This window comes from Bufo gargarizans, chromosome 7 (genome assembly GCF_014858855.1).
Source record: "Bufo gargarizans isolate SCDJY-AF-19 chromosome 7, ASM1485885v1, whole genome shotgun sequence".
In the NCBI taxonomy this organism is placed as follows: domain Eukaryota; kingdom Metazoa; phylum Chordata; class Amphibia; order Anura; family Bufonidae; genus Bufo; species Bufo gargarizans.
In genome coordinates, this window is record NC_058086.1 from 160,270,481 (window position 1) to 160,292,928 (window position 22,448).

General features: G+C 41.6%; 1 protein-coding gene across 1 annotated transcript in view; it reads right to left on the reverse strand.

Annotated features, from left to right (window-relative positions):
* HFM1 (helicase for meiosis 1) overlaps positions 1 to 22,448 on the reverse strand; it is a 152,117-nt gene that overhangs the window by 113,615 nt on the left and 16,054 nt on the right. Inside the window, exons 4-7 of the mRNA XM_044302435.1 lie at positions 20,161 to 20,293; positions 16,853 to 17,004; positions 2,517 to 2,594; positions 1,960 to 2,121 (exon numbers count right to left, since the gene is read on the reverse strand). Coding sequence (XP_044158370.1) covers positions 1,960 to 2,121; positions 2,517 to 2,594; positions 16,853 to 17,004; positions 20,161 to 20,293 — 525 coding nt within the window. The remainder of the gene's footprint in view (positions 1 to 1,959; positions 2,122 to 2,516; positions 2,595 to 16,852; positions 17,005 to 20,160; positions 20,294 to 22,448) is intronic.

Sequence of the window (22,448 nt, forward strand, 5' to 3'; positions counted from 1 at the left end):
CTGGGTAACACTGACATGGAAAAGGACCTAGGAATTTTAGTGAACCACAAACTAAGCTGTAGAAATCAGTGTCAGGCAGCTGCTGCCAAGACCAATAAGATAATGGGTTGCATCAAAAGGGGTATAGATGCCCGTGATAAGAACATAGTCCTACCACTTTACAAATCACTAGTCAGACCACAAATGGAGTACCGCGTACAGTTCTGGGCTCCTGTGAACAAGGCAGACATAGCAGAGCTGGAGAGGGTTCAGAGGAGGGCAACTAAAGTAATAATTATAGTGGATGGCACTCCTTTGTACTGTTGGTGCTCAGTGGAAGTAGTCAAATAGGATTTATGAAGTAACCACGGCACTCATTCGGATTGAATTTAGAGATAATTATTTATTTAATTGTCCATCCCAAAGAGATCTTTTTAGATAATGGCCTATTATCTAAAAAGATCTCTTTGGGATGGACAATTAAATAAATAATTATCTCTAAATTCAATCCGAATGAGTGCTGTGGTTACTTCATAAATCCTAGGCAACTAAAGTAATAACTGGAATGAGTGGACTACAGTACCCTAAAAGATTATTAAAATTAGGATTATTCACTTTAGAAAAAAGACGACTGAGGGGAGATCTAATAACTATATATATATATATATATATATATATATATATATATATAGTGTTAGTACAGAGGTCTCTCCCATCATCTGTTTATCCCCAGGACTGTGATGAGGGGACATCCTCTGCGTCTGGAAAAAAGAAGGTTTGTACACAAACATAGAAGAGGATTCTTTACAGTAACAGCAGTGAGACTATGGAACTCTCTGCCTGAGGAGGTGGTGATGGTGGTCACTAAAAGAGTTCAAGAGGGGCCTGGATGTATTTCTGGAGTGTAATAATATTACAGGTTATAGCTACTATAGATGGGTTGTTGATTCAGGGAGTTATTCTGATTGCCTGATTAGAGTCGGGAAGGAATTTTTTCCCACTAAAGTGAGGAAAATTGATTTCTACCTCACAGCTTTTTTTTTGCCTTCCTCTGGATCAACTTGCAGGATAACAGGCTGAACTGGATGGACAGGTGTCTTTTTTTAGCCTTATAAACTATGCTACTATGTAACTAATACTGACTACATGTAGCACTCCCCATTCAACAAGGTAATCTTGAGCTGGAATTACACAGGCAGTTTTCTTAACAGTTTTTGGTGCAGTGGATTCAAAAGGAATGTAAAATATAAAGGACACACTTAGGCCTCATGTGCACGACAGTATCAGTTTTGCAGTCCACAAATGCAGTCCTGTAGCTATTTAAGGGTTGTGTTTTATTATTCAAGTGGTATACTGTACTACATTTTTATGTCCAACATAACATAATGGAAAAGAGCTCCTCTTCTTTCAGCAAAAACTTTCTTTTAAAAAGTTCAGCCACATTACTACTCCCAGTTTTAAAAATCCAGTAATCTGAAAAAAACAACTAATTCATAACCATGCTAGTTTCACAAATGCATAATTAATACATAAAACATAATGCACAAATTACAGCGAGGGGTGCTAAAATCCAAACGTGTTGTCTAGTTTTGTTCTGATCAGTATTGCTTGCTGTAGCATTCCTGTGTGACCCTACCTTACAGCAAATTATTATAATAATAGAACTCAATGGTCAGATTTACTAATCCTCTAGACATCTTTAACTTTAGACAGTCTAAAGATGCTCCAAATTTATTACAGTAGCACATACTAGATGATAAATTTGGTAGATGTATAACTTTATACCAGCTATTGGCTGGCTTACACTGAGACAGAAGCAATGCCCTTTGCAAGCTGGATACAGTTGAGTTCTCTAAAACGAAAATGAACAAAAAATGTGCCAAATTTTGGAGTGTTTTAAGACAACATCTAGGTGCAATTACGATAGTAAATCTGGCCTAATATATTCAGTGTTATAATTTCATGATGAATAAGACATACATCATCGGCATTAGGAATTGTTGCTGAAACTGCAACAAAGCGCATGTTCGGAAACTCTTCGGCACTCTTTGCTGCACGAGAAAGAGAGGCCTGCATTGTTTTCATTCTGCTGACGACAACTTCAAGAGTAGCTCCTCGGATTTCATCTTTCACTGTATGCACCTATAAAAAGGCAATGATATTAAGGACCTCTACTATACATGTAAAGAATAATTATTCTCTTACAGAGCAAAATGCATTTTTAGACGTCTATTCATGAAGCTTTGTTGTGTACTTTATGTTTGCTTGCCTAGTAAAAGGTACAAGTTGTCACAGGCTCTTTATGATGAAACTGTAAGCACTTCTACATAGTGAATTTGCATTGTGGTTCAGTTCACCTGGTATTTTAATATAGTGAGGCAATGTTATTGAACGAGAATTCATGAAATTGCCTTTATAATATATATATATATATTAAAAAAAAACATTTTGCCTCCTTCAGCTACCTTTTTGCTGCTAGTTATATCCATGTACATTTATTTTTATATTATCTAATTTTGGAATAAAAGATAATTTACCTCGTCGATAAGAAAGAGACGTACAAGTTGAACTAGCGTATTGTCCCTCCATTTCCTGGTCATACTATCCCATTTCTCCTGAAGGATATTAAGAAATTAAATATATCATTTAGATTAAAAAAATTATCAGATTAACCCGTTCCCGACCGCCTTACGTATATATATATATATATATATATATATATACAGTACAGACCAAAAGTTTGGACACACCTTCTCATTCAAAGAGTTTTCTTTATTTTCATGACTATGAAAATTGTAGATTCAAACTGAAGGCATCAAAACTATGAATTAACACATGTGGAATTATATACTTATCAAAAAAGTATGAAACAACTGAAAATATATCATATTCTAGGTTCTTCAAAGTAGCCACCTTTTGCTTTGATTACTACTTTGCACACTCTTGGCATTCTCTTGATGAGCTTCAAGAGGTAGTCACCTGAAATGGTTTTCACTTCACAGGTGTGCCCTGTCAGGTTTAATAAGTGGGATTTCTTGCCTTATAAATGGGGTTGGGACCATCAGTTGCGTTGTGTAGAAGTCAGGTGGATACACAGCTGATAGTCCTACTGAATAGACTGTTAGAATTTGTATTATGGCAAGAAAATAGCAGCTAAGTAAAGAAAAACGAGTGGCCATCATTACTTTAAGAAATGAAGGTAATTCAGTCCGAAAAAATGGGAAAACTTTGAAAGTGTCCCCAAGTGCAGTCACAAAAACCATCGAGTGCTACAAAGAAACTGGCTCACATGCGGACCGCCCTAAGAAAGGAAGACCAAGAGTCACCTCTGCTGCGGAGGATAAGTTCATCCGAGTCACGAGCCTCAGAAATCGCAGGTTAACAGCAGCTCAGATTAGAGACCAGGTCATTGCCACACAGAGTTCTAGCAGCAGACACATCTCTAGAACAACTGTTAAGAGGAGACTGTGTGAATCAGACCTTCATGGTAGAATATCTGCTAGGAAACCACTGCTAAGGACAGGCAACAAGCAGAAGAGACTTGTTTGGGCTAAAGAACACAAGGAATGGACATTAGACCAGTGGAAATCTGTGCTTTGGTCTGATGAGTCCAAATTTGAGATCTTTGGTTCCAACCACCATGTCTTTGTGCGACGCAGAAAAGGTGAACGGATGGACTCTACATGCCTGGTTCCCACCGTGAAGCATGGAGGAGGAGGTGTGATGGTGTGGGGGTGCTTTGCTGGTGACACTGTTGGGGATTTATTAAAAATTGAAGGCATACTGAACCAGCATGGCTACCACAGCATCTTGCAGCGGCATGCTATTCCATCCGGTTTATGTTTAGTTGGACCATCATTTATTTTTCAACAGGACAATGACCCCAAACACACCTCCAGGCTGTGTAAGGGCTATTTGACCATGAAGGAGAGTGATGGGGTGCTGCGCCAGATGATTTGGCCTCCACAGTCACCGGACCTGAACCCAATTGAGATGGTTTGGGGTGAGCTGGACCGCAGAGTAAAGGCAAAAGGGCCAACAAGTGCTAAGCATCTCTGGGAACTCCTTCAAGACTGTTGGAACACCATTTCAGGTGACTACCTCTTGAAGCTCATCAAGAGAATGCCAAGAGTGTGCAAAGCAGTAATCAAAGCAAAAGGTGGCTACTTTGAAGAACCTAGAATATGACATATTTTCAGTTGTTTCATACTTTTTTGAAGTATATAATTCCACATGTGTTAATTCATAGTTTTGATGCCTTCAGTGTGAATCTACAATTTTCATAGTCATGAAAATAAAGAAAACTCTTTGAATGAGGTGTGTCCAAACTTTTGGTCTGTACTGTATATATATATATATATTTACAGTACAGACCAAAAGTTTGGACACACCTTCTCATTCAAAGAGTTTTCTTTATTTTCATGACTATAAAAATTGTAGATTCACACTGAAGGCATCAAAACTATGAATTAACACATGTGGAATTATATACATAACAAAAAAGTGTGAAACAACTGAAAATATGTCATATTCTAGGTTCTTCAAAGTAGCCAAACACAATTGAAGGCATTAGTAAAAAGATACTGGGTACTCTCTGACTAATGGAACCTAATAGTTTAATTAAAATACAACATATACACTTCAATAAATTAAAATGAGCATAATAATACATACAATTACAATAAAAATAGATTCCTCAACCTATTGGTACCAATTTGGGTCTATTTGATTAAGATGAAATAGCCTCTGGGTATTCAGGGTATGAAAAGTCCTTGAAAAAAATGTCCTTTGGGAAGAAAAACTTTATAAAAAGATCTCAACAGAAACAAGTTGTTTCAATCGGATAGTGGTGCAGTGGTTATATAAAGCGGCGTCCCGCTATTACTCGCTGTTTCGCTGCAGCACTGAGCTCCGCTGCTGTGTTAGTCCTTTGGTTTTCAGGGATTTCTCCGGCGGTCCGTGGTTCCCTGGCTGTCTTTCCGGCGCCGCTCCGTAGGTAAAAGAGCCGGCGCTTGGATAATTTTGCAGCCTCCTTTTCTCGCGCTGAGCTCGCTGTACAGATGAGCGTGTTCAGCTCTTGCAGTCCGTTCTCAGAGAGTGCGCGTCGGGTCTGCGTCAAGGCGGCCTCAGTCAGGCAGGACCTACTCTAAACCTAACTATACCGTTGGGCATCTACATTCAGGAGAGCAGACCCTTCACATATAGTGTGCTGCTTCTTGTTACCTCTGTGTGCACCAAGCAACCACGGTGCTCAGCGCGAGAAAAGGAGGCTGCAAAATTATCCAAGCGCCGGCTCTTTTACCTACGGAGCGGCGCCGGAAAGACAGCCAGGGAACCGCGGACCGCCAGAGAAATCCCTGAAAACCAAAGGACTAACACAGCAGCGGAGCTCAGTGCTGCAGCGAAACAGTGAGTAATAGCGGGACGCCGCTTTATATAACCACTGCACCACTATCCGATTGAAACAACTTGTTTCTGCTGAGATCTTTTTATAAAGTTTTTCTTCCCAAAGGACATTTTTTTCAAGGACTTTTCATACCCTGAATACCCAGAGGCTATTTCATCTTAATCAAATAGACCCAAATTGGTACCAATAGGTTGAGGAATCTATTTTTATTGTAATTGTATGTTTTATTATGCTCATTTTAATTTATTGAAGTGTATATGTTGTATTTTAATTAAACTATTAGGTTCCATTAGTCAGAGAGTGCCCAGTATCTTTTTACTATTGTTTATTTGTCTAAAGGAAGGGTGATTTCCTTTTTACTGAGAGCACCTCCCGTGTCAGCACCAATCCAGTGCGCCACTTTTCTTCCTTTTAACAATTGAAGGCATACTGAACCAGCATGGCTACCACAGCATCTTGCAGCGGCATGCTATTCCATCTGGTTTGCGTCTAGTTGGACCATCATTTATTTTTCAACAGGACAATGACCCCAAACACACCTCAAGGCTGTGTAAGGGCTATTTTACCATGAAGGAGAGTGATGGGGTGCTGCGCCAGATGATCTGGCCTCCACAGTCACCGGACCTGAACCCAATTGAGATGGTTTGGGGTGAGCTGGACCGCAGAGTAAAGGCAAAAGGGCCAACAAGTGCTAAGCATGTCTGGGAACTCCTTCAAGACTATTGGAAGACCATTTCAGGTGACTACCTCTTGAAGCTAATCAAGAGAATGCCAAGAGTTTGCAAAGCAGTAATCAAAGAAAAAGGTGGCTACTTTGAAGAACCTAGAATATGACATATTTTCAGTTGTTTCATACTTTTTTGAAGTATATAATTCCACATGTGTTAATTCATAGTTTTGATGCCTTCAGTGTGAATGTACAATTTTCATAGTCATGAAAATAAAGAAAACTCTTTGAATGAGAAGGTGTGTCCAAACTTTTGGTCTGTACTGTATATATATATATATATATATACATATATATATGTATACAGTGGATGTAAAAAGTCTACACACCCCTGTTAAAATGTCAGGTTTCTGTGATGTAAAAAAAATGAGACAAAGATAAATCATTTCAGAACTTTTTCCACCTTTAATGTGACCTATAAACTGTACAACTCAATTGAAAAACAAACTGAAATCTTTTAGGTGGAGGGAAGAAAAAATATAAAAATAATATGGTTGCATAAGTGTGCACACCCTTAAAATAATACTTTGTTGAAGCACCTTTTGATTTTATTACAGCACTCAGTCTTTTTGGGTATGTCTATCAGCATGGCACATTTTGACTTGGCCAGATTTGCCCACTCTTCTTTGCAAAAACACTTTGCATCTCTTGTGCACAGCCCTCTTCAGATCACCCCACAGATTTTCAATCGGATTCAGGTCTGGCCTCTGGCTGTGCCATTCCAAAACTTTAATCTTCTTCTGGTGGAGCCATTCCTTTGTTGATTTGGATGTATGCTTTGGGTCGTTGTCATGCTGAAAGATGAAGTTCATCTTCATGTTCAGCTTTCTAGCAGAAGCCTGAAGGTTTTGTGCCAATATTGACTGGTATTTGGAACTGTTCATTATTCCCTCTAGCTTAACTAAGACCTCTGTTCCAGCTGAAGAAAAACAGCCCATTGGCATGATGCTGCCACCACCATGCTTCACTGTGGGTATAGTGTTCTTTTGGTGATGTGCAGTGTTGTTTTTGAGCCAAACATATCTTTTGGAATTATGACCAAAAAGTTCAACCTTGGTTTCATCAGACCATAACACCTTTTCCCACATGCTTTTGGGAGACTTCAGAAGTGTTTTTGCAAAATGTAGCTTGGCTTGGATGTTTTTCTTCGTAAGAAAAGGCTTTCGTCTTGCCACTCTACCCCATAGCCCAGACATATGAAGAATACGGGAGATTGTTGTCACATGTACCACACAGCCAGTACTTGCCAGATATTCCTGCAGCTCCTTTAATGTTGCTGTAGGCCTCTTGGTAACCTCCCAAACGAGTTTTCTTCTCATCTTTTCATCCATTTTGGAGGGAGGTCCAGTTCTTGGTAATGTCACTGTTGTGCCATATTTTCCACACTTGATGATGTCTTCACTGTGTTCCATGGTATATCTAATGCCTTGTCCTGACTGATACCTTTTAACAATGAGATCCCTCTGATGCTTTGGAAGATGTCTGTGGACCATGGATTTTGTTGTGGGATGCGACTAAGAAAATTTCAGGAAAGACCAACTAGAGCTGGTGAACTTGATATGGGGTTAATCAGAGGTGCTTTAAATGATGGCAGGTGTATGCTGACTCCTATTTAACATGATTTTGAATGTCATTGCTTAATTCAGAACACAGCTACATCCCAGTTATGCAACCACATTATTATTATTTTTTGTTTTCTTCCCTCCACCTAAAAGATTTCAGTTTGTTTTTCAATTGAGTTGTACAGTTTATAGGTCACATTAAAGGTGGAAAAAGTTCTGAAATGATTTTTATTTTTCTAATTTTTTTACAGCACAGAAACCTGACATTATATATATATATATATATATATATATATATATAAAACACAGATAGTGCAGCAGCACAGTCAGAGTTGGTGAACTGGGTGCAAATCCCCACAGAGGTAGGCCCCTCCTCCACGATATACAAAGATAAAATAATAACGAGGCAGCACTTCCAGCTTTTGGTGTACGGGTGAAGACCCCAAACTTTAATCCAAGCCAGGCTTGGATTAAAGTTTGGGGTCTTCACCCGTACACCAAAAGCTGGAAGTGCTGCCTCGTTATTTCATCTATATATATATATATATATATATATATATATAAAATGTCAGGTTTCTGTGCTGTAAAAAAATTAGACAAATAAAAATCATTTCAGAACTTTTTCCACCTTTAATGTGACCTATAAACTGTACAACTAAATTTAAAAACAAACTGAAATCTTTTAGGTGGAGGGAAGAAAACAAAAAATAATAATAATGTGGTTGCATAAGTGTGCACACCCTCTTATAACTGGGATGTAGCTGTGTTCTGAATTAAGCAATGACATTCAAAATCATGTTAAATAGGAGTCAGCTATCAACTCTCTGTTCCCTCCTCTTTTAACCACTGTAGACATCAAACCGTCATCTGCACATCCAAAATTTTCATCATACGGAATAAAACACACTCCTAGATGTAACCACTGATATCCAGAGTGTCTTCATGTGATAAATAAGGCCATAATTCGCGGAGACAAGGAACCACTTCTGGCTTCGCTAGCTTGAAGAAGACAAGGGGGCTTTAGTATACCCAAAAGTTCTATGAAAAAAAGAAGAAAGATAAAATTAGGTCAGTATATAAGAAAATTAACACTGTTGCATATTTCCAATACCAGGCTGGACAAATCAGATTCCCCACGTTCACGGAGTCGACTACACCTCCTGACTACACAAATCCCATCTAAATTCCGTATTCAGACCCTCCGGTTTAAGTGTGCGCAACTGATGAATCCATACTAGTTCGCGCTGTTTTAATATCAACTCTCTGTTCCCTCCTCTTTTAAGAGGGGGAATATGATCGATAATCCTAAATTTGAGATCCTTCTCCCTGTGCCCAACATCCGCAAAAATGCTTGGACACAGAGAGATCCTTCCTTTTCTGGCGTATCCTATGTTGGTTAAGCCTAGTCTTTAGATCCAAAGTGGTCTCTCCAACATAAAGGAGGCCACATGGACACAGCAACAAGTATATAACAAATGTACTATTACATGTTACGTAGTGACGGATCTCGAACTGAGTCTTCAAGGTGGGATGTATAAATTTGTCTCCTTTCAGCATATAGCTGCAATTGACGCAGCTTAAACATGGAAAGCATCCATTTCTTTTAGGGCCTATATATGTCTGAATAAGTGCTTTATCCCCAACCACATCCGCTCTGACCAATTTATCACGCTAAGTGGGGGATCTTCTATACGATGTAAGAGGAGGGGCAGCGAATTCCTTAACAAGGTTAAAGTTGCTTTTCAATATTGGCCAGTGTTTTTTAATTACCCCTGCTATTTGGTAACTATCTTCTGTGAACGTGGAAATTAATGGTACCCTTTCAGGGGTGTGTTTATTGGTTAGCTCAGAGAGACCCCAAAGTATCTAGATGTCTCTGGACCAACTTTTTGGGGTAACCTCTACGGGTGAACTTGTCAGAGATCTCTGACAATCTAAGATCACAAGCTTCTGGATCCCTTACGATCCGCTGAACCCGAAGGAATTGACTGCGTGGTAATGATTAGATCATAGAACGCGGGCGACAACTCTCATATCTTAATTTGTAGCAATCAGTTGGTTTAGTAAAAAGATCAGTCATTAACTTGTTATCCTGAATCCTTACCATAGTGTCCAAAAATGTAACCTGTTTGGTGGAGTAGGTGAGGGTAAACTGAATCTCAGAGTCCACCCCATTAAGAAAATGGTGAAACTTAGCCAACTTATCCTCAGTGCCATTCCAAATGACAAACACATCATCTATGTATCTCCACCACCCCAGCACATGGCTGAAGTGGTGGGAGACATAGACATGCCCTGCCTCAAGGTCTGACATGAAGATGTTGGCGCAAGTCGGCGCCATATTAGAACCTATTGCGGTTCCTCGCAATTGCAGGTAGTAGCCATCTTGGAAGGCAAAATAATTGTATTTTAGAACTACACCGAGCAGATCAATGATGAACTCCTTACACTCATCTGTATACTGTGTATCAAAAAGGCATCTCCGAACGGCCTCTACTCCTCTATCGTGATTGATAGAGGTGTAGAGGCTGACCACATGGAATGATGCCAGTATGGTGTTTAGGGTTACTGACACCTGAGAAATATTTTCTAAGAAGTCACCTGTATCTCGTATATATAACTTAGAAGTAATGGCAAATTGACGTAGGATTGACGTAAGATGGCAATTTTAGAGAAAACTGAATCCCTACCCGAAACTATGGGTCTCCCCGGAGGGTTTATAAGGCACTTATGAATTTTAGGTAACAAATATATCAGCAGCGTTTTGGGATGTGTCACTAATAGATACGTGTATAGGGATCTATCAATTAGGCCACCAGACCTAGCAGTATCCAAAATGTTAGTGATGACTCTAATCACATCAAATTTGGGGTCATGATTGAGACGCCAATACACTTATCATCACTTAGTTGTCTATGGATCTCCGAAATGTACCATTCTGTATCCATAACAACAACGGCTCCCCCCTTATCTGCTGGTTTGACAGTGAGGGAACCGTTGTTGCATAACTCATCAATAGCCCGTACCTCTTCGTTCGTCATATTCGGGTGTTTTAAACCACTATCTTGTAATACAGTCCTGATCAAAAGTTTAAGACCAAAAAATCATATTTTACATTGTTGGATCTTAACAAGGTTCCAAGTAGAGTTTCAACATGCAACAAGAAGAAATGGGAGTGAGACAAAACATTTTTTGAGCATTCAATTAATTGTAAATAACGATTAAACTGAATCAGGTTGTTTTTCAGCTGATCCAAATTTTAGGACCACATGCCATTAAAAGGCCAAATCTGTGCAAAGATGTGGATTCATTGTCATTTTCTGTCAGGTAGACACACGTTGTGATGGCAAAGGCAAAAAACTCTCCCTTTTTAAACGTGGTCGGGTTGTTGAACTGCATAAGCAGGGTCTCTCACAGCGCGCCATCGCTGCTGAGGTGGGACGCAGTAAGACAGTCATTTGGAATTTCTTAAATGATCCTGAAGGTTATGGAACAAAAAAGTCAAGTGGAAGACCCCAAAAAATGTCATCAGCACTAAGCCGTAGGATACAATTGGCTGTCCGTCAAGACACTGGACGATCCTCGACCCAAATTAAGGCCCTTATTGGTGCTGGGGTGCTTTTTCCTTCAGTGGATCAAAGGAGCTTCCGGAAGTGCAGGGGCGTCAAATGGCCACTGGCTATGTCCAGATGTTGCAGAGAGCATTCCTCATGACTGAGGGCCCTCGTCTGTGTGGTAACAACTGGGTTTTTCAATAGGACAACGCTACAGTACACAATGCCCGCAGGACGAGGGACTTCTTCCAGGAGAATAACATCACTCTTGGCCCATCCTGCGTGTTCCTCTGATCTAAATCCAATTGAGAACCTTTGGGGATGGATGGCAAGGGAAGTTTACAAAAATGGACAACAGTTCCAAACAGTAGATGGCCTTCGTGCAGCAGTCTTCACCACTTGGAAAAATGTTCCCACTCACCTCATGGAAACGCTTGCATCAAGCATGCCGAAATGAATTTTTGAAGAGATAAACAATAACGGCGGAGCTACTCATTACTGAGTTCATGTTTGGAAGTTGGATTTCTGTTTTGGGGGGGGTTTAGTTTTTTTTTGGAGGTGTGGTCCCTAAACTTTTGATCAGCTGAAAAACAGCCTGAACAGTTTATTTGTTGTTTTCATTAAATTGAATGCTCAAATTTTTTTTTGTACTCACTCCCATTTCTTCTTGTTGCATGTTGAAGCTCTACTTGGAATCTTGTTAAGATCCAGCCATGCTAAATATGATTTTTTTTTGCCATTTTTCAAGTGGTCTTAAACTTTTGATCAGGACTGTACATGCTTCAAGTCATCAATATCTGCTTTGACTGCATTAATGTAGGCATCAATGGCTTGACAACTTAATTGTGGGGTAAAGTCGCTCCTCGCATGTAAGCCAACACCACGGAGAGAGAGTTCACATCCACCTATATTGGTGCGATCTATATTATCACCACTGATCACATTTTACTTGTATCTGAAAACCAAACTTTAAGCTTAATATTTCGAAAAAAATGTTGCAAATCAACTTCAAGTTGGAACTAATCTATACCAACTTAGGGGCATTATGATAGACCTTTAGATAAAAGTTCAGTCTGTGCATGGGTAAGTATATGAGAAGACATATTTACCACTATTGATTTCTCTTTCTCATGGTCTGACCTCTTGCTGATCGTTGTTCCTTTTCTGTGTTGTCTCTGTCCCCCACGTCTGGTCCTTTTGGTTCTAGAGTTGCTCCTAAAAAAGTTGCTTCCTGTTCCTCTTGTATAGATCCTGTTGCCATGGACAGTGTCGTTTTATTTCTAGAGTTGCCAGTGAATTTCCTCATATTATTATTACCATGTGCAGGTGGAAGTCTTTGGCCTCTTTGTTTGTAAGGAGTTCATCATTGATCTGCTCAGTGTAGTTCTAAAATACAATTATTTTGCCTTCCAAGATGGCTACTACCTGCAATTGCGAGGAGCCGCAATTGGTTCTAATATGGCGCCGACTTACGCCAACATCTTCATGTCAGACCTTGAGGCAGGGCATGTCTATGTCTCCCACCACTTCAGCCATGTTCTGGGGTGGTGGAGATACATAGATGATGTGTTTGTCATTTGGAATGGCACTGAGAATGAGTTGGCTAAGTTTCACCATTTCCTTAATGGGGTGGACCCTGAGATTCAGTTTACCCTCACCTACTCCACCGAACAGGTTAAATTTTTCAACACTATGGTAAGGATTCAGGATAACAAGTTAATGACTGATCTTTTTAATAAACCCACTGATTGCAACAAATTATTAAGATATGAGAGTTGTCATCCGTGTTCTATGATCAAATCGCTACCACGCAGTCAATTCCTTTGGGTTCAGCGAATCGTAAGGGATACAGAAGCTTGTGATTTTAGATTGTCAGAGATGTCTGACAAGTTCACCCGTAGAGGTTACCCCAAAAAATTGGTCCAGAGACATCTAGATACTTTGGGGTCTATTCTCTCTGAGCTAACCAATAAACACACCCCATATAGGGTACTGTTGATTTTCACGTTCACAGAGGATAGTTACCAAATAGCAGGGGTAATTAAAAAACACTGGCCGATATTGAAAAGCAACTTTAACCTTGTTAAGGAATTCGCTGCCCCTCCTCTTAAATCGTATAGAAGATCCCCCACCTTGCGTGATAAATTGGTCAGAGCGGATGTGGTTGGGGATAAAGCATTTATTCAGACATATATAGGCCCTAAAAGAAATGGATGCTTCCCATGTTTAAGCTGCGTCAATTGCAGCTATATGCTGAAAGGAGACAAATTTGTACATCCCACCTTGAAGACTCAGTTCGAGATCCGTCACTACTTAACATGTAATAGTACATTTGTTATATACTTGTTGCTGTGTCCATGTGGCCTCCTTTATGTTGGAGAGACCACTTTGGATCTAAAGACTAGGCTTAACCAAAATAGGTATAGGATACGCCAGAAAAGGAAGGATCTCTCTGTGTCCAAGCATTTTTGCGGATGTTGGGCACAGGGAGAAGGATCTCAAATTTAGGATTATCGATCATATTCCCCCTCTTAAAAGAGGAGGGAACAGAGAGTTGATATTAAAACAGCGCGAACTAGTATGGATTCATCAGTTGCGCACACTTAAACCGGAGGGTCTGAATACGGAATTTAGATGGGATTTGTGTAGTTAGGAGGTGTAGTCGACTCCGTGAACGTGGGGAATCTGATTTGTCCAGCCTGGTATTGGAAATATGCAACAGTGTTAATTTTCTTATATACTGACCTAATTTTATCTTTCTTCTTTTTTTCATAGAACTTTTGGGTATACTATAGGCCCTTTGTCTTCTTCAAGCTAGCGAAGCCAGAAGTGGTTCCTTGTCTCCGCGAATTATGGCCTTATTTATCACATGAAGACACTCTGGATATCAGTGGTTACATCTAGGAGTGTGTTTTATTCCGTATGATGAAAATTTTGGATGTGCAGATGACGGTTTGATGTCTACAGTGGTGGTGATCGATTAACTGCCGGGGCTGATCATAATGTATTCTTTGACAGTCACAAATATAGCAATGGTGGATGGAGCTTGATTGCTCCTCCCTTATGTTACACCATTACACACTGTAGTATAGAGGGAAGGGTTAATCCCACCTCTGTCATCTGTAAGGGTTGATCTGAATGTGGGGACTATAGGGGACACGGCATTGAACCTCTGATTGCCCACTGGTAGCCTGGTGGTCAACAGTTGGGTTCATGTGTAAAGCAGGGACACCAAGATGGTTGCCCCTAGCAACACAAGACGTGCCTCCATAGCTTCCTGAAGTTCACTTATATGTCTGATATGATTGGATTTATGTTCACAGTGTATGCAATCATCTAGATGCTCCCACTGATGTCTTATTCGGAGTGTATACATACATTCTATGTCGCTATGGCGACTGGACACCCCCCAAAACTGATTGGATGATGCTGAGTCACATGGTCCGCTCCCTCCTCTCCCCGTGATACAAGTGATGCGTTCCACGTCACTACGCCGCAGATCATGTGAGCGGGTGACCGTGGTTATGCAGCTCAAGCTGGGGAGGACGGGACTGACTGTCGGGCTCGGCGCATGCGCACAGTACAGACGGGGACGCCAGATACTCGCGGTCACACTGAACCACCAATGGTAAGCGATGCTATTTTAATATAATAATGGGATACGGCTGTATCCTTTTTGCTACAGATGATGTCTTTTAACCCTTTTATTACCAGAACCGAGCACTTTTGCACATTTGCACTATTATACAGGCCTTTGAATCCATAACTGGGATATGAGAGGAGTATTGTATACTTATAGCACTTATGTTTTTACACTGTATTCAACAATTGATGTTTTTTATGCAATTCTGTAATGAGCGAATAAATATATTTATTGTAATCGAATTTGATGTCACGTGATCAAGCACCCTTTGCATCCTGTGTTTTCATTGACACCTAATTTGTACCATGTGATTTGATTGCACCTTTTTGTATTTGAGTATATATACCCTGTGATAACACTGTTGTATTGCTTGATAAAGGCCTCATTGAGCAGGCCGAAACATTGCTTGGGGATTAAAGTTTGGGGTCTTCACCTTTTCATGCTACTCTGGAGTGCTGCCTCGTTCTTTGGACGTATTTATAGTGGAGGAGAAGGCTGCCTTCCTAGAGGAATTGCACCCAGTTCACACCATCTGACTGTGCTGCTGCTGTATCTGCAATTGTGTGTGTGTGTATATATATATATATATATATAAATATATAGCAAAAAAAGGTTCGCAACACTCCTTGAAAGATAAAATGTGCTCTTTTATTCACACATATCAAATGACAACGTTTCGGTTCTCTCACAGAACCTTTCTCAAGTCAGGCCACCTGACTTGAGAAAGGTTCTGTGAGAGAACCGAAACGTTGTCATTTGATATGTGTGAATAAAAGAGCACATTTTATCTTTCAAGGAGTGCTGCAAACCTTTTTTTGCTGTTTGCCGTCCTGAGTCGAGGGACTATCGCGGGCACCCTACATTCTACACAAGTTCTCAACAGGAGTGCTGCCACAGTTTCACCATGTGTATATATATATATATATATATATATATATTTATTGTGGTAAGGTGAACAGAAAAGTGTATGGTAAAGTCCTGGAAGGGGTGTATATCCCACCCAGCTTCCTCAACTGGGTGAGCTAAATAAAATCCAGAAGGTTAAAATGGTCTCAGCAATGTGTAGGTTGCTGAGACAGTTTTGTTAAGTTTATGGGCTGGATTTTATTGGACTTGGAGAAGGTAGGATTGGTAAAGGGACCTCCCCAGTCCACCCCATTCTGGGACAGGTTTTCCCCTAGCCTGAGGGGTCGTAAAGGGGAATTAAAGCACAGTCCAGGCTATCAGTCTGGGGAGAGTAATGCCTGGAGAAAGTCTGGGAAGCTGGCTGCCCCGCTGGCTAGAGAAGCCAAATTCTCTGTGTGACCTGTGTTCAATAGGTGAGCTAGGATCTTCAGTGTATTATCCAGAGCCCAGAGGGGCGTGTTTTTATTTTGGTGTGGTTTATGTTTTTGTGGTGCTGGACCTTCACCTTACCCAGTGAATTATAAATGGGGTGCCTGTATTGCCGGAGTGTTATAAATAAAGCAACGTTTGGACTTTAACCCTGTGGTCTGCAAGAGAATCTGTCATCGCCGCCCTGCCTGAGAGTGTAACCCCTTAATATACAGTATATATATATATATATATATATATATATATATATATATATAATATATTGCTTTTTATATATGCAATATAAAAGAAAAAGTGCAAGGAAGCCTGTGCTGTATACACAGAAAAAGTATATCCAACCCAAGTCCCGTATATCCAACCCAAGTCCCAATAGAAAAATACAAGATAAGTGCAACAATATCATGTAAATATTGGAGACCCAGAGATAGCAGGAGGGGGATGGGGAAGAACCCCACATCTATCGCCAACTACCTTGGCTTCCTCAGGGTTAGTTGGCAATACACAATCCTGCTACCTCTGGGTTTCTTGTATTTAGGTGATATTGTTGCACTTATCAGGTAATCAGGTATTTTCTATTGGGATTAGGGTTGGGTATACTTTTTCTTATACTTAATTCATCTAATGCTATAAGTCAAGTATACTTACTGGGGTTGTCATTATAATGTGGGCATGCTGAATCTCAAATAAGTCCTCCACCTCTGTGTCCCCTGTCAGCTCCTTACAGAGCAGTCCAATGGGTTCAAATTTTTCTTTCCAGTCTTCAAATCTTTGGCCACATAAAGCTTTTATTGGAGCCACTTAAATAAAATGCAGATTATACTGACAACATAATAACAAGCTTTTTTTTTAAAGATGTATAGTGGTTATCAGCTCCCCTTACAAAAGTTTATTAACACCATCAACAATATATTCAATAGAATCTCTGAACTAAAAGCTTTAAAGTGTCTTTACTTATTAGATGAAAATCAACTGAACGCTCTGATTTTGAGCGCCGACTATCTGATGTGTATGGGGGTGTTTCGTCTCCCATACCCCAAATAGCAGATACTGGGAGAAAGAAGGATGTTTTGATTGATTTTGTGCTGAATTAGGCCCTTTGTACCTGTGAGTGACTGGTAGCTGCCAAGTGTGTCTGGCATCTGCTTTTTCCCCATTGAAAAAGTGTGAACACTTGATCAAGCTATGCAAGTATATAGGGAAGCAGGTAGGAATATACAGTGTGAGTTTAAAGGGGTTCTCTGAATACTTAAATATTACTTTATTATAAATATATTCTTTGGCCTTTTTCACACTTGCGTTGTCCGGATCCGGCGTGTACTCCACTTGCCGGAATTACACGCCGGATCCGGAAAAACGCAAGTGAACTGAAAGCATTTGAAGACGGATCCGTCTTCAAAATGCTTTCAGTGTTACTATGGCAGCTAGGACGCTATTAAAGTCCTGGTTACCATAGTAGTAGTGGGGAGCGGTATACTTACAGTCCGTGCGGCTCCCGGGGAGCTCCAGAATGACGTCAGAGCGCCCCATGCGCATGGATGACGTGCCATGCGATCACGTCATCCATGCGCCTGGGGTGCCCTGACGTCACTCTGGAGCGCCCCGGGAGCCGCACGGACGGTAAGTATGCTGCTCCCCACTACACTTTACCATGGCTGCCAGGACTTTAGCGTCCCGGCAGCCATAGTAACTATTCAGAAAAAGCTAAACGTCGGATCCGGCAATGCGCCGAAACGACGTTTAGCTTAAGGCCGGATCCGGATCAATGCCTTTCAATGGGCATTAATTCCGGATCCGGCCTTGCGGCAAGTCTTCAGGATTTTTGGCCGGAGCAAAAAGCGCAGCATGCTGCGGTATTTTCTCCGGCCAAAAAACGTTCCGGTCCGGAACTGAAGACATCCTGATGCATCCTGAACGGATTTCTCTCCATTCTGAATGCATTAGGATAAAACTGATCAGGATTCTTCCGGCATAGAGCCCCGACGACGAAAGTCTATGCCGGAAGAAAAGAACGCAGGTGTGAAAGAGCCCTTAAATACATTACATTATTTATAATGACTCGTTTTGTCTTGGGAGCAATCATCAGGGGAAACAAAATGGCCACTGTCCGATTAGTACACACAAAACTTGTCCTGATTACACTTGAGGACAAGTTACATTACAACACTGAGGTAAAGAGCTGCCTCATCCTCCTCCTCCTCTCTACTTGTCAGGGATTATGATCCTGAATACAGATGATAAGAACTTTAGCTAAATCTCTGGGGAATTTAGTTCATGAGGAGACATGAAGTACAGAGAGGACGGATAGGACAGACTGTGGTGATCTTGGTCTGTGGTAATGGAGACTGTAAACAAGTCCTGCTGCTCATTAGCCACACCTCACCCTCCTCTCATGTCTCCTCATCATCTCCATTCCCACAGAGATTCACCTGTATTCAGGATCATGATTCCTGACAAGCAGAGCAGAGGGAAGAAAAACAAACGAACCAGCACCTCCATAATAAGTAAATTTGAGAGCGCAGGTGCACTCTACCTTGGCTGAAACACAATTGGATTAGTAGAGCTACAGGTAACAGCGCACTGCTAGTCAATTGCACAAAGATATAAGCAAACACTGAAAAAATAATAGCTGCTTGGTGGCCATACTTACTGCAAGTGCAGTTAGAAGCTCTTTGTGCATATAATTGATCAAACATATGTCGAGCCCATCTACCAGACGTCAAGGTGGCTTCTAATCAGTAAGTATGGCCACCAAGCAGCTATTATTTTTTCAGTGTTTGCTTTAGAAGCCACCTTGACGTCTGGTAGATGGGCTCGACATATGTTTGATCAATTATATGCGCAAAGAGCTTCTAACTGCACTTGCAGTAAGTATGGCCACCAAGCAGCTATTATTTTGTGGTTGCTTATATATTTGTGCAATTGACTAGCAGTGTGCTGTTAGGGCCCTTTCACACTTGCGTCGTCCGGATCCGGCGTGTACTCCACTTGCCGGAATTACACGCCGGATCCGGAAAAACGCAAGTGTACTGAAAGCATTTGAAGACGGATCCGTCTTCAAAATGCGTTTGTTACTATGGCACCCAGGACATAGTAGGAGCGGGGAGCGGTATACTTACAGTCCGTGTGGCTCCCGGGGCGCTCCAGAATGACGTCAGAGCGCCCCGTGCGCATGGATGACGTGTTCAATGTGATCACGTGATCCATGCGCTTGGGGCGCCCTGACGTCACTCTGGAGCGCCCGGGGAGCCGCACGGACGGTAAGTATGCTGCTCCCCCGCTCCCCACTACACTTTACCATGGCTGCCAGGACTTTAGCGTCCCGGCAGCCATGGTAACCACTCTAAAAAAGCTAAACGTCGGATCCGGCAATGCGCCGAAACGACGTTTAGCTTAAGGCCGGATCCGGATCAATGCCTTTCAATGGGCATTAATTCCGGATCCGGCCTTGCGGCAAGTCTTCAGGATTTTTGGCCGGAGCAAAAAGCGCAGCATGCTGCGGTATTTTCTCCGGCCAAAAAACGTTCCGTTACGGAACTGAAGACATCCTGATGCATCCTGAACGGATTTCTCTCCATTCAGAATGCATTAGGGTAATCCTGATCAGGATTCATCCGGCATAGAGCCCCGACGACGGAACTCTATGCCAGATCCGGACAACGCAAGTGTGAAAGGGCCCTTACCTGTAGTTCTACTAATCCAAGCAGAGCAGAGGATGAGGCAGCACTATGGCTCATTGTGGTGAAGTAACTTGTCCTGCTGTGTGATTAGGACAGGTTTTGTGTGTACTGATAGGACAGAGGCCATTTTATTTTTCCTAATGATCCCTAGACAAAACAAGCCATTATAACTAATGACAGGTATTTGTGAATATATTTATTATAAAATAATATTTAAGTATTTTAATTTTTTTAATTCCTGGAGAACCCCTTTAATAGGGTAAAAGCTATACTTACTGTATACGATTTTAACTTTTGTCCATGGAGCAGGAGTCTCCATTAGTAATCGCACAACTGCTATCTCAAATATCACTGTCTTTCCAGAACCAGTTGGAGCACACATGACAAAGTTTTTATCGGAATACAGAAGCTAGATAAAAACAAATTAATAAAAAAAACATCAACAATATGTGACAGCAAAACTTTGTGAAATGACCACAGTTTTTTTAAGGAATGAGATAAATCAATCCCTTTATTGAGTGCATTGGGACCCCAAAACCATGTAAAAATCTTCACAGCAAATTAAGGCTACTTTCACAACCATATTGTGTCAGTGAAAATGGATCCATCCCCATTGACTTACATTGTAAGTCAGGACGGATCCGTTTGGCTCCGCATCACCAGGCGGCAAGCAGCGTTTTGGTGTCCGCATCCAGAGCGGAATGGAGGCGGATCGGAGCCAAACTGATGCATTCTGAACGGATCCTTATCCATTCAGAATGCATTGGGGCTGAACAGATCCGTTTTGAACTGTTTGTGAGATCCCTGAAACAAATCTCACAAACGTAATTAAAAAACGCCAGTGTGAAAGTAGCCTTACTGTTTTTTACAACAAAAGTAATAATACATTTACAATCTAAATTTATTTGGACTTAAATGGTAAATGACCTTATAGCAAACTCTGCATAAATCAATGTAAATTAGAGCCACTGTATCTCGCCTGATCTGCAGTACTGGGAGGATTAACCTTCTCTGTGTTCAGCTGTTTACTGAAGAGCTTATCAGCCCTCCTATATAAATTGTGCTGTTTGTTCCTCCCCTTGGCCTGAGCAATAGGTTCTGTCTGGTTCCAGTCTGCTGGATCCTGTAAAGTAGCTATAATCCGTTTGACTGTCTGTGGAACATGTTCTGCCTGACTCCCTAGTCTGCATGTCTGCTGTCTGGCCTGTTATGCTGATCTGTTTGTCTGCCTGTGTTCTTCTTCTGCCTGTTGCCTGGATCCTGGCCCTGTGCTGCCTACCCTGGTCCTGGGGCTGTTTATCTTATTTGCATATACTCTGCCTCCCTGACCTCAGCCTGGTTTTGACTATATGTATTACTTGATGCCTTGCGCCAGTGTTGCTGACCCCAATGGGTCAGCTGCCAACTACACCCCTGCAGCAAAGGGCAGATCCTTGCATAGAGGTTAAACAGTGAAAACCAGGACAATGTCATCAGGAATGGCCCAAAGTGAAACTGGTTTGTTGGCACAGTGGTTTTACAACCATTGTCCTTAACACTCTGTAACATATCTTAACAGAGAAAACAAGATTTTTGTGAAAATCACCTGTAAAATCTCTTTCTCGCGTAGTTCATTGGGAGACACAGGACCATAGGTATAGCTTGCTGCTGCTACTAGGAGGAGACACTAGGCTGAAAAAAGACTTAGCTCCTCCCCTACAGGCTATACCCCCTCCAGCCTGGAGAGAGTATGTCAGTTTGTGCTCAAGCAGTAGGAGCAGTAGAAAACATATGCCAAGTAAAGGAGAATGCAAAAAAACATCGGCAGAAGCGAACCCGCTAAACACCCGACCGGCAACCAGACATCCGTATCAACAATAATAAATACTGGGTGGGTGCTGTGTCCCCCAATGAACTACGCGAGAAAGACATTTTACAGGTGAGTTTCACAAAAATCTTGTTTTCAAGCTGGTATCATTGGGGGACACAGGACCGTGGGACGTCCTAAAGCAGTCCACGGGGAGGGGAAAAAATCCACACCCATGGAGTAACACTCTCGAGAATGCTTAATGCACTACTGCCTGCGAGACCCGGAGGGCTGGAGCAGCACTGGCGATGCCTAGGAAGCACATGGCAAAAAAAGTTGGTGAACGCGCACCAGAAAGACCAAGGCGCTGCCTTATACAACCGCGAAGCTGATGCAGGGTGAAACATGTATCTCACCAAGAGTTGACCACTGGTCAGATGTCCCAAACTCCACCGGGCAGTGCCTTGCCCCGGGATCGGAATGCCTAAGCAGCAGCCAAAGGATCCACCTGGAACACCCCTTGGAGACCATCGAGCCCTCCCAAGGACCTCCAGGAATGACCAGGTAAAAATCTGCACGGCGGAAAGAGCTAGTCCTGGACAAGCAAACCTCCAAGCTCGAATACATCCTGATGGAGAGCTCACTCTCTCGAGTGCGAGGAAAAAGGAAAAAGAAGGGAAAACAATGTCCTGTCAACATGGAAGGCAGCGACTACAGTCAGCAAAAAGGAGATTTTTGTATAACTTACCAGTTAAATCTCTTTCTCGCTCTTCCTTGG